This window comes from Maniola jurtina, chromosome 12, assembly GCF_905333055.1.
Source record: "Maniola jurtina chromosome 12, ilManJurt1.1, whole genome shotgun sequence".
Lineage (NCBI taxonomy): Eukaryota > Metazoa > Arthropoda > Insecta > Lepidoptera > Nymphalidae > Maniola > Maniola jurtina.
In genome coordinates this window covers 441196-457160 of record NC_060040.1, presented here as the reverse complement: position 1 = coordinate 457160, position 15965 = coordinate 441196, and the positions used below count along the sequence as shown (strand labels likewise).

The window sequence follows — 15965 nt, the reverse complement described above, 5'->3', positions numbered from 1 at the left end:
GATTCATATGATAGGTATGTCCCCCACTTGGTATAGTTATCTTACTTTGAAAATTGAAACACATTTTAATTTTCTTTTAATGATGTAACCACAAATTCACGATTTTCGGATTAATTTATTTACTTACCTGCGCTATAAGACCTACCTATCTGCCAAATTTCATGATTCTAGGCTGTGATTCTAGGTGAACGGGAAGTACCCTATAGGCTTTCTTGACAGACACGACGCACGGACGGACGGACGGACAGACAGTGATACTGTAAGGGTTCCGTTTTTCCTTTTGACGTACGGAACCCTAAAAATACCTGTTTCCGAACGCCGCTGTCGGCTTGAATATTATTCAGTAGTGGGTAGGTGAGGAAAGGTGGCAATCCACGCGGACAGTTCCGTATCACCTGTGTTTTAGGAATTAAAATTATAATCAATACTATTAAAACAAGATTTGATATTTAGAAAATTAAAACATCTAATTATTATTATGAGTGAGAAACAAAAGTGTTCCATGAAAATCAAACAAGATGGCAGCCATGTATATGCTCACACGTGATCGGTTTTAAAACGCAGCGTTTTTTGATCGACCAGTATTGGATTTTCAATCTGTGTTTTCAAGGGGGTAAGCGTGGAATTTAATTTGGCTTTTATTTTTCATTAGAAATATGTATGATATTGATGTATATCAAATCTTTGAAAAGAGCATCCGCCGAGTTTCTTGCCGGTTCTTTCCAGTGGTAAATACTTTTGGCGATTCAAAAGTACTTGTAAAATTTCAATTGAATAAAAATATTTTGAATTGAATTGAATTCTAGGTGCTAGATAATATGTATAGGTTACATCCCGGCAAGCTGAGGCTAGGATCGATGTGCAGATTTACCAAAAATACCAAAACCAAGGCTCTCTCTTTTTACCAAAAAAAAGAGACCTGTAGCGTGATTAACGTGGGACAAAGGTTGATCCTGCAAAAGTTGATCGCGCAAATGAACTCGTAAAATCTTCTGTGAACTCTACAGCCCATTCATTGTCAAGTAGCAGAGATAACACAAGAATCTATGGTACTATTACATTGGTGCCATGTAACATGTTATATTATGATTTACAAGTCCGCTTGGATTGAGGGTTTTAAAATATCCCGTGTGAAATCTTTGCTTTTCCGAGATAAAAAGTTGCTTATATCATTTCCAGGATGAGAGCTACCTTTGTAGCGATATTAATCGGTTAAACGGATGGGCCTTAAGAATCCCGTGGGAACTATTGGATTTTTCGGGATAAAAGTAGCCTAGATCCTTTCTCGGATTATAAGCTAACTCTGAACGAAATTTCATCAAAACCGATTAAACTGTTGAGCCATGAAAAGCTAACAGACAGACCGACAGACTAATACACTTTCGCATTTATAATCACACTAATATTATAAAGGAGAAAGTTTGTATGGGTGTATGTGTGTGTGTGTGTGTGTGTGTGTGTGTGTGTGTGTGTGTGTGTGTGTGTGTGTGTGTGTGTGTGTGTGTGTGTGTGTGTGTGTGTGTGTGTGTGTGAGTGTGTTTGTTACTCCTTCACGCAAAAACTACTGGACGGATTGGGTTGAAATTTAAAATGGAGATAGATTATACCCTGGATTAGCACATAGGCTACTTTTTATCCCGGAAAATCAAAGAGTTCCCACGGGAATTTTAAAAAACCTACATCCACGCGAACGAAGTCGCGGGCATCAGCTAGTATTAGATATTCGACACCTATACCTCTAGTATAGAGAGAGATAAGAAGAGTTAGGTTAAGTGGAAGGGTGAGGTCTGTGACATGAATTGAGACAATTTGATATAAGTAGGTATAGATAAGATAAAGTTGCAAAATATAGTAAATACTTACCTAAATTATCATTTTTTCTTTTTTGTTCTCGGATCTTTGATCTCGTTGTGTTGCAATATTTACATACATATTATATTTTACTATACATATACGTACGTACATTTATAAGCATATCATTTTTCTTAAGTGTTTTTATTCGTCCCGACTCATATTTTTATTCGCACCTTGCTACAGTAAATTCTTTACAGCTGAGTCATTAATTAACATATTCGTTGAATTAATTTTACCCAAGCAAAAATTATCATAAAGTCGTCAAAGACGATCGTCTGCACACATTTTGAAAAAGCCTTGAAATGTTTTGGCCATTTTAAACGCAAGAGCTCACTGTTTGTCATCAAACAACCTCCATCCTCCATTTTGGCCTCATGTTATCTCCAGGAAAAACAGATTTAAAATAAAATAAGAAGAAACACTAATGTTTTAAAAATAGGTACATGCTCCAGATGGATGAAGTCACGTAAATAAAATAGTTTCCCTTGAAAACTGCGACCTACTATATATTTTGATAAAGGCTGATAAGCCGTGTCTCGCAGACGAGACAACGAGATGACCGCTGTAATAATAATTAAGATATAATATATATTCTGTACATTTACATATGTGACGTCGTGTGAACCGTAGCGTAAAGTGCCACTCCAAAACATATTAATTATAAAACTTTAAGCAAAGTTTTGTAAGGTCACAAAAGTGATATGGAGCCAAAACTACAAAATAAAGCGAATACAGACGATGGCAAACCTGCTGAAAATGTGAGGAAGCCTCTCAGCCTTGACGATGTTTTGACCAATGAGCTGGGGCAGTTCGGCTGGTTCCAACTACGGAATATTCTTCTAGTTGCTATACCCATTTTGATGTCAGCTTTCCCTAATGAGTACGTTTTCTCGGCAGCTGCTACGCCTCACAGGTAAGGAAATAATATTATAAATAGATTTATATTTGATATAACTACAAGAAATATGTATTGAGTAAAATACTTATAACATGATGGACTACCGTGGATGATATAATTCATCCGAGTGGACTACTCTAAAAACTTATTGTTCAAGAATTATTATAGTTAAAAAATTTGTGTACATATTTTTCAACCGAGCGAAGCGAAGTAATAACTCAAGTAGACTTCGAGTCTCCTTGAGCCATTACTTGGACGCCAGTCTGTCTGTATGTCAGAGACTAATTGAAGTTTCTGAACAATAGTATGTAAATCAATAATAGCCCAAAGCTTTATAAAACTAATTTTAGATACTAAAGCATGAAATAAAAATAAAATTATGACACTTTTTCTCTGCGAAAGAGAGCTCTCCTCTCAGAGAGAGAGCTTGCTCTCTCTCTCTCTTGCAGAGAAAAAGGGAGAGCAAGCACCTGCCTTTTCTCTGCAAAACTTTTTGTCAAAACTTTAGAATTGTGATGATGGTATGAGCACCGAATTTAAAATTAACTTGCAATGTGGCATTTCGGACCGTTAACAAGAGAAAAGTGGTTTCAACTCATAAAATGCGAATTCTTAGTTAAGACTATGGCTATTTGACAAATCGCAAAAACGCTGTACTTTGAAGTAAATTGTTTATTTTTCTAAAGCATTAACAGCTATTAAATACATGCAATTAAAAACTTCAGTTTGTGAAGATTATAAGGGCCTCTTTTAATTTAGTATACATTATCCCAATAAAAAAAACAAACAAGTTGAAAACATTGCTGTTCGCAACTTGTTCTGTAAAAATTTTCTTTAACATCTTGATACTTTGAAGCCAACCTCCAGAAAATGATATGTTTAGGTTTAGCAATCAATTCGAACTGTTAGTTTTATACTAAATGTTTTTCATTTCTTAAATAATCTAAAACTAACCAAAAAACTTCCTGTGCTATTTATTTTCTTGCAGGCGCTCTATGGAATTCAGTGTCCACTGGACTGTCATGACGGGCGGACTGCGCGCGTCATTTCGTCGCAAAATATTATTTAAAATGAATTTAAGCTTATTATTTTTGAATGAAAGTTGTGTTTATAATCGTTGAAAAATAAAATAGGGATTTTTTCATTTCTAAATGAAGCCTGCTTATATACTAAAATTTATTCTAAAGTCACGGTTTTACCAGGTAAATACTCGGAGGTTGTCATAGATTATGATGACAGATAGTAAGTGTTCTAAATAGGTATTATACCTATGTTTTTTAGGAGATAGCGCGCCTCGTTCCGGGTGCCGTGTTCCGAAATGGATTTCGTAGTAGTGCAAGTTTGGTGCAAGCCCCACATGACGGAGGGGTATGCGTCAGGCATTTCCTGTGTACAAAAAAGACCTATATTTCGGATCCATTTTTCATCACTGACATCATGCACTATTCAAAGACTGGTCTTCAAGCATTGAGGAATTTTGGACGAGAGACATCTCGAAGGTTCCCGAAGGCTGCCTAACTGAGTTAGATTTGTCGGCTAGCTAGCTTTTTTTGAAATTGGACCTACTTAGCTGGATTGTGTGTTAGAGATTTCTTATGAGATATTATATGTACATAATAATATAACCATCATAAGAAAGCTCAGATTCATGCTGCGGGCAATGGGGAGAGCCTAAAGGTTGGAACGCCATTTCGGCGGCCGTGTTTCCTGCCATATATACCTTAGATACCTGCAAGCCAAGAGTGAATAGGCATCTTCTAGGTAAGCGTGCTCCAACTTGGACCTCATCATTGCTTTCTTTAAAGCATGATTGTCGTCAAGCGCAAGCGCAAAGATTCAGGCGGCGCAAACCCGTAGCATGTGGAAGACCCTATTAAAGACTTATGTTCACTGTGGACGTCTGTCGGTTGATGTTGATGATTATGTCTTTAGTGCAAGTAGTTCAGTAATTTCAGAGTTTATCGATAACAAACAAACAAACCTTTCCTCTTCATAATATGTACTTAGTAGCGCAAACTTGGAAAAAATCTCGTGGAAACTCTTTGATTTTCCGAGATAAATGTCATTTTACCTGGCAGCCCTAATCAATTTTATCACTGATAATAATAACTAATTCATAACCGTTAAACCTAAGAGTCAAAATCTCGTTTTTCTAGTCGAGTTCCGTAGGCTCTTTGAACTCACCGCATCCCAAGAAAACCTACCATTAGATGTAGGAATAATGGAAAGAGGTCACAACCCTCAGCAATAAAGAATACGATGCGGAGAGAGATGTCACTCTCAAGGTCTTTAAATGTATCCATGCAAAAAACCACGTCGACTGGTTGCTCCGTTGCAGCGTGATTGAATATTAAACCAACAAACACACTTTCGCATTTGAAATATGGCCAATGATTATAAGAAACAGTTTAAATCTCTCTCTGCTCTCCGAGAGACGTTAGGCAAAGTGAACACGAATTATGACACTTCTGTGTTCTTATACAAGCTTAGGTCTCTCAATTTTGTCAATTAATGTCAAATTTCTTTCTCAGATCAAAACCTAGTAAGTGGTTTAAATTCAAGAGAAGTTTAGGAACACACCTTTGAGAACATGGAAAACTTGCAGGTATGCAGGTTTCCTCACGATGTTTTCCTTCGCCGTTAAAGCAAGTGATATTAAATTGCTTAAAACGCACATAACTGAAAAGTTAGTAGTGCGTGATTCCAGGATCGAAGCCCCGACCTTCGATTAGGAGGCGGACGTTCTAACCACTAGGCTATGACAGTTTTTAAATTAAAGGGGTTTAAATATTTTAGTGTGAAGACTGGCCTACACATTTATTCATAACATGTGCATCATTTTCTTTTTTAGGGTTCCGTACCTCAAAATGAAAAACGGAGCTCTTAAAGGATCACTTTGTTGTCTGTCCATTTGTCCGTCCGTCCGTCAAGAAAACCTATACAGTACTTCCCGTTGATCTAGAATCACGAAATTTGTTCTCGGATTTATTCCTTTACTTGGGCTATGAGAGTTGAGACCTATCTACCTGCCCATAATTCTAGGTTAACGGGAAATACCCTATCGGTTTTCTTGACAGACACGACAGACGGACAGACGGACAGAAAGACAGACAACAAAGTGATCCTGTAAGGGTCCCGTGTTTCCTTTTGAGATATGGAACCCTAAAAACATTATGTAAGTATGCAAAGTATTTCCCTTGCAAACCATATTTAACAGTTGACATGTAGAGGTCAGAACTCCTTTTGACTTTTCCTATCTTACTTTTAAGTTTTAATGCATTATTAAGTATTTACTGTTTTGACATGGTATTTAGATAATGGGTGATATTTATTTTATTTAATCTAATTCCTTTGAAAAACTTAGTAAGGCGCATTAATCTATAAAAAACCTAGCGAGTTCATAGACTTACTATGTTTTAAAATAATCAAAGCGACTTACTAGCTTTTAATTTTACTTTAATGTGGGTGTCCTTACAATACAACGGGACATACTATGAAAGTTAGGCTTATGACATAAAACGATTTTCGGAAAAATGACATTTACTTTGTTTTGATATGGGGCGGTCGATATAATTAGGTACTAGGGTAAAGGCTCAAGTAAATGAACAGATTGGACGTTTTTACATGTATTAAGAGCTGGAATAAAAAACCGGCTGATATACCTTTTTTAAATATTTTCTTACAAATTCTTACACTTTTTTCAATTTCAATTTCAAAACCGTGTTCCGTTCAAACCGTTCAAAAGTGCGTGTGCGTGCGTCCATGTGTGTGTGTGTGAGTGTGTGTGAGTATATACTTGTCTGTATGTTTGTACGAGTGTTTGTGAGTGTGGTATTGCGTTGTATAACCACATGAGTAGCGAACAGAGTCAAAGCTTCATACAAGCGCGCTACGATAGGTACACTACTACAAGCTTGAGGCGCGTGTGTGCGTGAGCACAGGCGCTACGTCGCGTACGGAGAGAAATCGGTTTATACCGGCTCGGCCTGTGCTCAAGCTCAGGGGCTGCAGTACACGTCGCGCGTCGTGTTTTCATTTAATTTAATGTTAATGATAATAATTTAAATAGTGTTTAAAATCTATTTTCTGGAACTGTCATAGATTTTGTTCAAAATCAATATCTGAGGATCCCTAGGATCACAAAACAGGAAATTGTTACCAAAACTTAAAACAGTTGGCACCATTTTGTAATTCTTTGTTAATTGACCGATTTCGTTCAAAATCGATATTTAGAGCTCCCTGGGATCACAAAATAAGAAACTGTTACCAAAATTTAAAAAAGTCGACGCCATTTTGAAATTCTTTGTTAATTGACCGATTTCGTTCAAAATCGATATTTAGAGCTCCCTGGCATCACAAAAAAGGAAACTGTTACCAAAATTTAAAAAAGTCGACGCCATTTTGAAATTCTTTGTTAATTGACCGATTTCGTTCAAAATCGATATTTAGAGCTCCCTGGCATCACAAAAAAGGAAACTGTTACCAAAATTTAAAAAAGTCGACGCCATTTTGAAATTCTTTATTAATTGACCAATTTCGTTCAAAATCGATATTTAGAGCTCCCTGGGATCACAAAATAAGAAACTGTTACCAAAATTTAAAAAAGTCGACGCCATTTTGAAATTCTTTGTTAATTGACCGATGTCGTTCAAAATCGATATTTAGAGCTCCCTGGGATCACAAAAAAGGAAACTGTTACCAAAATTTAAAAAAGTCGACGCCATTTTGAAATTCTTTATTAATTGACCAATTTCGTTCAAAATCGATATTTAGAGCTCCCTGGGATCACAAAATAAGAAACTGTTACCAAAATTTAAAAAAGTCGACGCCATTTTGAAATTCTTTGTTAATTGACCGATTTCGTTCAAAATCGATATTTAGAGCTCCCTGGCATCACAAAAAAGGAAACTGTTACCAAAATTTAAAAAAGTCGACGCCATTTTGAAATTCTTTATTAATTGACCAATTTCGTTCAAAATCGATATTTAGAGCTCCCTGGGATCACAAAATAAGAAACTGTTACCAAAATTTAAAAAAGTCGACGCCATTTTGAAATTCTTTGTTAATTGACCGATGTCGTTCAAAATCGATATTTAGAGCTCCCTGGGATCACAAAAAAGGAAACTGTTACCAAAATTTAAAAAAGTCGACGCCATTTTGTAATTCTTTGTTAATTGACCGATTTCGTTCAAAATCGATATTTAGAGCTCCCTGGGATCACAAAATAAGAAACTGTTACCAAAATTTAAAAAATTCGACGCCATTTTGAAATTCTTTGTTAATTGACTGATTTCGTTCAAAATCGATATTTAGAGCTCCCTGGCATCACAAAACAGGAAACTGTTACCAAAATTTAAAAAAGTCGACGCCATTTTGAAATTCTTTGTTAATTGACCGATTTCGTTCAAAATCGATATTTAGAGCTCCCTGGCATCACAAAAAAGGAAACTGTTACCAAAATTTAAAAAATATTTTTAACCGACTTCAAAAAAAGGAAGAGGTTCTGAATTCCTCGGTATCTTTTTTTTTTAACGTATGTTCCCCGATTACTCAAAGACGCCTGGACCGATTTGGATTTTTTTTTTGTTTGATAGGGTATACTTCGCAGGTGGTCCCATATAAATTTGATGAAGATCTGATGAATATCTTCCGAGATGGAGAACGGAACTCCTCAATGGATAAGAGCAAATTGCTCGCGATCAGTGTACCCTAACCCTACTGTTTGTTGTAGTAGGGTTTTAACTGGGTATGGCATATTATAGTACAGTGGGGCCACTAAAAATTGTGAAATAAAAAATTTTCAAAAGAAAAATAAAACCGACTTCAAAAACCACAATCACTAAAATTATTTTTACTTTTTAGTGTTTGTGGTTTTTGAAGTCGGTTTAATTTTTCTTTAGATTTTTTTTAAAATATTTATTCTGGTATTCTTCTTTCTTGGATAAGGATCCCTCTTGGGTATCCCCATTTCTCTCTGTCTTTGGTACTATCAAGCTAATTTTCTCTCGCGATTTGCACAATAGCATTAGACCAACGCGTCTTCGGTCTACCTATTTTTCTTTTGCCTGCTGGACCTGGCCAAGGGGAGATTTTTCCTGTCCTTCTTTCATCTGTAAAAATCGATACAATATGACCATTTGCATTTCAGTTTTAGGGCATGTCTCAAGGTGTCTGTAGGCTTTGTCTTTTTTCTTATGTCTTCAATTCTCACTTTGAATATTTTTTCCTTAAGTTATGCTCCTTGCCATCGCCCTTTAGCAAGTCACTATTATTCTTTTTATATTCTTTGTCTGGACCCATGTTTGGCTGGCATAGGTGAGGCATGGCAGGATGCATGTATCTGTAACGGATCTTTTAAGATGTACTGGGTAAGCTCCTTTCATTCTTTCCTTTTGTGCCCAGTACTTGTTCGAACTGATGTTAATCCGTCTGTCTACTTCCTCTTCTGCACTTGTAACGCTGAATGAGACTTGTTTTTTAAGATACATTTAGGAGCATAGGTATTGTAGTTCCAATACTTAATTGTATTTATTTGCCTGTTACTATAAATATGGCGGCTGATTGAATGAGGCCGATTGTTGTAGGTACCTCTGCGAAACTGTTCGAAAATAGTAAACTGAAGTAAGTAAGTACTACTTACAAAATTATGTCGCTTTTCATTGATAAATATGGATTTCGAAAATTTGACCACATTTCCAAATTTCGCGATATATAAAGTGGCTTCCGATTCCGAATCATTTCACTGGCATACAAAATTCAACTTTTTTGTTTTATTAGGTTTTGAAACTGTTTCTTACTAATTTGACGTCGCTGATTTCAGATCTACTTTAATTTTTTACACAGCAGCTCTAGTTTTTGAGATACAGGTACCCCCATATTTTGCACTATACTCACACTTTGTATGTTCACACTTTATTAAGATCACACAAGTAATTTCCAAAATTTATCGAGGTGTTAACATCAAGAAGAACATCTGCAAGTTATTCCAATCATTTTTGTACCATTTGGTGGCGAGTACGTACTCGTATTAAAGAATGTCGTGCAAGTGTGTCTAACTTTGTAAAACAAGCATACTCGGGCTACTTTGAGAACCCATTAGCAGCTAACAGCAAGGCCTGGACTCCAAATTTTTATATGTGGAAGCTGTATTTCCTCATTGCGTTTATGAGCAAATAAGAATAGACCCTACTTTTACTAAAAAAAGTATTATAATTTGGCGCGAACCATCTAAACACCATGATGATTATTATTTCTGCATTGTGAATATAACCAGAAGAAACAGCAAAAAAATTGTTCCAAGCGACTCTATTGTAACTTGCAGTCTACAATTAGAACGATTCTGACTTCTGGTGATAAATCTGTACCTCAGCCCCAACCCAGTACCTCCAATCTACTTCAAGAACTTTCAGAAGGTAGTGACGATGTAGTGACTTTTACATCTCAACTTAGACTATTCAATCAAAATGATTTGGACCACTTAATGAGAGATCTTAGATTGTCTAAAAAGCATCAGAACATGTGGCTTCTCGGCTCAAAGGAACAAATCTGATAACATGTGTTACGGTATATTGTTCTCACTACTCTCAAAACATTCAGCAGCTGATGTTGCACTTCCAGCGACTTGGGTGCAACATGGGCATTAAGTTTTTCTCTATTATACAGAAAGGGCTCTATTATACATTCTAAAACAGGTTTTATTTATTATTATTATGTAAAATAGTTTTTGATTTATCGCGCAAAATGTAGAAAAAAATATACAATAAGTCAAAAACTGTGAAAATCTGACAATTTTTTTTGAATTCCAAGCCGAAAATATATTTAAGAATTTATTTATTAATAGGAATCGAGAGTTTATGCACTAGATAGAGTTCGTTCATTCACTGAAATTCCCAGTTCATTTACTGGCAATTTATCCTTTTGTTAAATAAAATAAGTTATAATAATTAATACCACGCATTTTATTTGATTTTTTGATATTTAAATAATTTAAGAGTGTATACCTACTGTGTACAGACACACAAAATATAAAAATTATATATAGAACGATTCTCATATACCTACCTTAATTTTAGGTCAATGTCAGGGTAGTCCTTATTTGTTCATTTACTGGATCGTTTACCCTCCTACGTCAAAATACTAAAAGTCCGCGTAAATTTCGCAGATTGAAATGTCTGCTTGATTAATTGTCAATAGAGGGTCATGACATGTCAAAATTGCTAGTTTGAAGGTGAAATCGTCTATGTCATTCGCATTGGTTTTCCTCTTCAAAGTGGACCACTAGTCATGTTATTGTGTTTCTAGATGTCAAATCCCAGAATGCGGTGAGGTTGGCAAGTCGCTTAAATATGACCCTGAATGGATTTTAAACGCGGTGCCGAAGACTAAATCAGGGTTTGCCAGTTGTGAGAGGTACTCCCCACAGGATGTGGAAAGTAATGGAACCTTGAGCTATTGCCCTGCCACCCTGTTTAATGCTTCCGAAACCGAGGCTTGCGAAGGATTTGTGTATGCTAAAAATAACACAGTTGTATACGAGGTTAGTAACAACATCAATAATTGGTTTTTCAATAGTCTCCACTTGTTAAAGTTAATCCTAATTATTATTATTGTCTTTTTAGTTTGATCTCGCGTGTCAAGATTGGTTACGAGCTCTTGCAGGAACTTTAAATAGTATTGGTACCCTGCTGGTATTACCTATAACTGGCTACATTTCTGATCGCTTCGGCCGAAGGTTCGCACTCATCATCAGTGTCCTCAACTTGGGCATCATTGGTCTCATCCGCGCATTCTCCGTCAACTACACAATGTACCTGATACTTCAAATTCTACAAACTACTCTTGGTGCCGGCACTTACAGTTCGGCTTACATTTTTGGTAACTATCACCTTCAATGTCTTTCGTTTATAGATTTCTTTATAATAATGTTGTTCAATGTGAGTATATATCTATTTTAGTTACGGAGCTGGTTGGCCCTAAGTACCGTGTCTTCACAAGTGCTACGTCATCTTCATTATTTGGACTTGGCCAGGTGGTTCTTGGTGGCATAGCTTGGCTAATATCACCTTGGCGGTCATTGTTAGTAGCTCTACATCTACCTTGCTTGCTGATTATATCATATTACTGGATACTCTCTGAAAGTTTACGATGGTTACTTTCGAAAAATAAGTTCTCAGAAGCTCGAGAAGTATTGCAGACTATTGCGAGGGTAAACAAAAAAAGTATCAGTGAAAAGTCTTTAAATATCCTGTTACAACCATCAGAACACACTAAATCTCAAGTAAGTGGATTTTATTAAATAAATCTATATTCGCTTAACAAACAAGTAGAACTATCACTCGTAAAAGCTTATAAGATAAGGCAATGCATTTGTTTGATTCATGCTCCTAATCCTTATGTCTACTAATCATAATTTTAATATTGATCAACAAAATAACTATCAAAGGTTTGGTTTTAAATGAGATGTTTTTGTTTTTAGCCAGCTGGTCCTGGATTAGTACGTACTATATTAAGATCTCCAGTTTTACTAAGAAGGGTATGCACCACGCCAATTTGGTGGATCACTGCCATCTTCGTCTATTACGGATTGTCCATCAACTCTACTGGTCTCTCCGACACCATGCATTTGAACTATATTCTAACATGTGCCATCGAAATCCCTGGTTTCTACACAGCAGTCCTTGTTTTGGACAGGATCGGACGCAAGGCGACCTTATCGTCATGTTACTTGATCAGTGCAGCATGCAATATTGCCTTCGTCTTTATTCCTAAAGGTACGTTTTGTAATCATAATCTGTCTGCACTGTTTAGCATGGACGTAAAAGAGACATCTCTTTCCGTCTCTTTTCCGTCCATATAAAGCAAGTTATCGCACATTAGGGTCTCTGATGATACACTGCTGGGCAAAAGCTCACTTTCGTATACCATCGTATATGGCTCTTAATTGGACTATACTTATACAATTTGAATTATTTTATATCAACACTGAGTTCTTTCTATCTCTTTGCATTATAAATTAAAACCTCCGTAAATACCTAGTTAAGACTGAAAACGATTGCTTTTTCATTACAATACAATAATTATATGGTATATGCGGCATAATTTTAATTTTAATTCCATGTAGATAAGCTATATAAATACCTACTTGACTAAGAGCTTAGTGCTATCATTCGTTTAAAACAAAGTTGCATGAATATAATACTCATAATGGAAGTTACGTGAAAGTATTATGTTAGTTTGTATTTTGTTGGGCATTTATACCTACTTACAGTAAAACTGTAACTGGAGGAAGCATTACGAAATAGGGCTATAAATATAGATATATATAAATATAGAAATATATATCTTTATCTATATATATTATGTCTGTATAGTGTATAGGTCTGTCTATTTATCTGTATGTGCACGCATTGCGTTGAAACTACTCAACAGAGAATGTAACTTGGTACAGTTATTTATAGTTAGGCATTTTTTTGGGTAAACGTTTGGGATAATTTCTATTTAGAAAACAATAGGATTATTCGGGACTAAAGGATGCCCGCGGCTTCGCCCGCTTGGATTTCAGTTTTTTTAAAATCTCGTAGGAACTTTTCAATTTTCCGGCATAAAAAGTAGCCTATGTCCCGGGATGTATCCCAAGTCTGTACAAAAATCATTAAAATCGGTTCAGTGGTTGGGCTGTGAAAACGTTGCAGACGGCAAGACAGACACACTTTCGCATTTATGATATTAGTATGGATTGAGAATGAAAATTTTGGTCGATATTACTCGACCAAATCCAGACCAATTTCATTAACAATTTTTTTTTGCACCCGTGCAAAGCTAGGGCGGGTTAACTGATACGTAATAATATTATCATCTTGTATTTAAATAAAGTGAACGATCTAGTAGACATTATACATTAAGATTGTCTGGCTTTTAATCTTCCACTTAAGATAAAACTAATCTTTAGAAAATCAACAATATAAGTAGGTAAATCCTCCTCGAATGTTTATTGAACTCGTCCATATTATGTTAAGGTGAAATCACATTAGCATCGATTCGTATTTAACTGACTGTATATTATTTTCCTTTTCGACCTTTCTACCTAAGTTAGCCTTAATCCTGATGTCCTTATTCATGATATCCTCAATCGAAGAAACCTTGTCTACATTATGAATATAAAAAGGTATTTTAATTCCTGCGGCCTCTACCCTTGCGTGTAAGTTACTCACTCGCCTTGATTTTCTTTACCTGTATTTACTTTTTACCCGACTGCGGCAAAGCCAAAAGAAAGGGTTATGATTTTAGCAATCTATGTATGTATGTGGGTGTGTATGTTTGTATCCAGATTCTGTGTGTTCCAGCGTAGCTGGTCTCCAAAGTCGGGGTCTCCAAAAATTTTTTTTTGCTATTGAGTGGGATATCAAATGAAAGAAGAAAAAATTCTGAGTTCGTAAATGTAAATGTACTACAACACTAAAATATACCAAGCGACAGAAAAACAATTTTACTATAATACTAGCTGTGCCCGCGACTTCGTTCGCGTGGAATAGTGACCGCGCTTTATATTATAGCCACGGACGCTCAGGCGCGCGTGATTCTTTAAATTGACATAACTTTTTTATTTATGAACCGATTGACATGAAATAAACACTAAATGCTAAGTGAAGCTTATTATAATATATAAGTGAAAACCGTATCTAAATCGAATAAGCCGTTTCTGAGATTAGCGTGCACAAACACACAGACAAACAGACAAACAGACAAAAAAAAATTAATTACAATTTCGGGTTCGCCATCGATATAATAACAACCCCTGCTACTTTTTTTTTTATATATTTCCATTGTACAGACACCACTTTTCTACAATTTTATTATATGTACTAGCTGTGCCCGCGACTTCGTTCGCGTGGAATAGTGACTTTTCGCGCTTTATATAGCCACGGACGCTCAGGCGCGAGGCGCCGTGATTCTTTAAATTGACATAACTTTTTTATTTATGAACCGATTGACATGAAATAAACACTAAATCCTAAGTGAAGCTTACTACAATATATTAGTGAAAACCGTATCTAAATCGAATAAGCCGTTTCTGAGATTAGCGTGCACAAACACACAGACAAACAGACAAACAGACAAACAGACAAACAGACAAAAAAAATTAATTACAATTTCGGGTTCGGCATCGATATAATAACAACCCCTGCTACTTTTTTTTTATATATTTCCATTGTACAGACACCACTTTTCTACAATTTTATTATATGTATATAGATATATAGATTTCAGCGTTTATCGATCGCAGTCGGGTTTTAGAGTTCAACTTTATCTTGTTAATTTTGCCGTATCCATTTTCCTTCCTTTTCACTGGAATTATTTTTCGCCTTCATGACATCCGCAAACATGCAGCGCGTCTTGACCGTGACGGTGTACTTACTACTTAGACAAGCTACTTGAAAACGCCGCGCCGTGGGCCTCTCTAACTGACTGTGCATCTATTGATATCTCAGTTAACGCTTAGTACAAATGGCATGCCATGCTACGCTGGCAATATTTTTTTTGATTTCACTACCTCGTGTATTTGGTTCTTATCTTTCGAAACCATAGTGCACCTCTCCACGTGATGAAATTAGAGCGAGATCGCTGTTAGCGCGGATACGATGCATGGAAGTGGGACAGCTTGCACGTTGTGATACACCCGTGACTACGACTCACCTATTCCACCTGTTCGAAACCGCGGTGGGCCTCCCGTCGGTCGTTACACGCGTGGCGTGCAAGAGGGACCCATCTACACATTCGCATTGACGTCAGGTGAGACGGATGGACTTGGCCTTGTGGAACCTTGCAAACGGTGTCCATAGTTTACCTACATCCTTTCTCATACGTTGACCTTTGTTGGCATATTGTAAAACTTTCAGGGTCAAGTGTTTAAATTGCACGCACGTGAGCAAGCTAGCGTTTTTTTTTTTTTGATTAATTTGGAGGGCCTCTATTAATAAATCCATCCATACTAATATTATTAATGCGAGTGTGTCTGTCTGCTACGTTTTTGCGGCTCAACCGCTGAACCGATTTTAATGAAAGAAACAGACTTGGGGTACATCTCGGGAAAGGACATAGGCTACTTGTTATCCCGGAAAATCAGAGAGTTCCTACAGGATTTAAAAAAACCAAAATCCACGCAAGCGAAGCCGCGGCCATCCTCTAGTATTACATATAGCGTGCTTTTCAAACG

The 15965-nt window shown here is 36.3% G+C and overlaps 1 protein-coding gene across 1 annotated transcript in view; it reads left to right on the top strand.

Annotated features, from left to right (window-relative positions):
* Positions 1-1725: 1725 nt before the first annotated feature.
* The window catches only part of LOC123870275 (organic cation transporter protein-like), a 28115-nt gene continuing 13875 nt past the window's right edge, over positions 1726-15965 (top strand). Inside the window, exons 1-5 of the mRNA XM_045913505.1 lie at positions 1726-2767; positions 11054-11288; positions 11371-11626; positions 11707-12029; positions 12228-12522. Coding sequence (XP_045769461.1) covers positions 2556-2767; positions 11054-11288; positions 11371-11626; positions 11707-12029; positions 12228-12522 — 1321 coding nt within the window. The 5' untranslated portion in view covers positions 1726-2555. The remainder of the gene's footprint in view (positions 2768-11053; positions 11289-11370; positions 11627-11706; positions 12030-12227; positions 12523-15965) is intronic.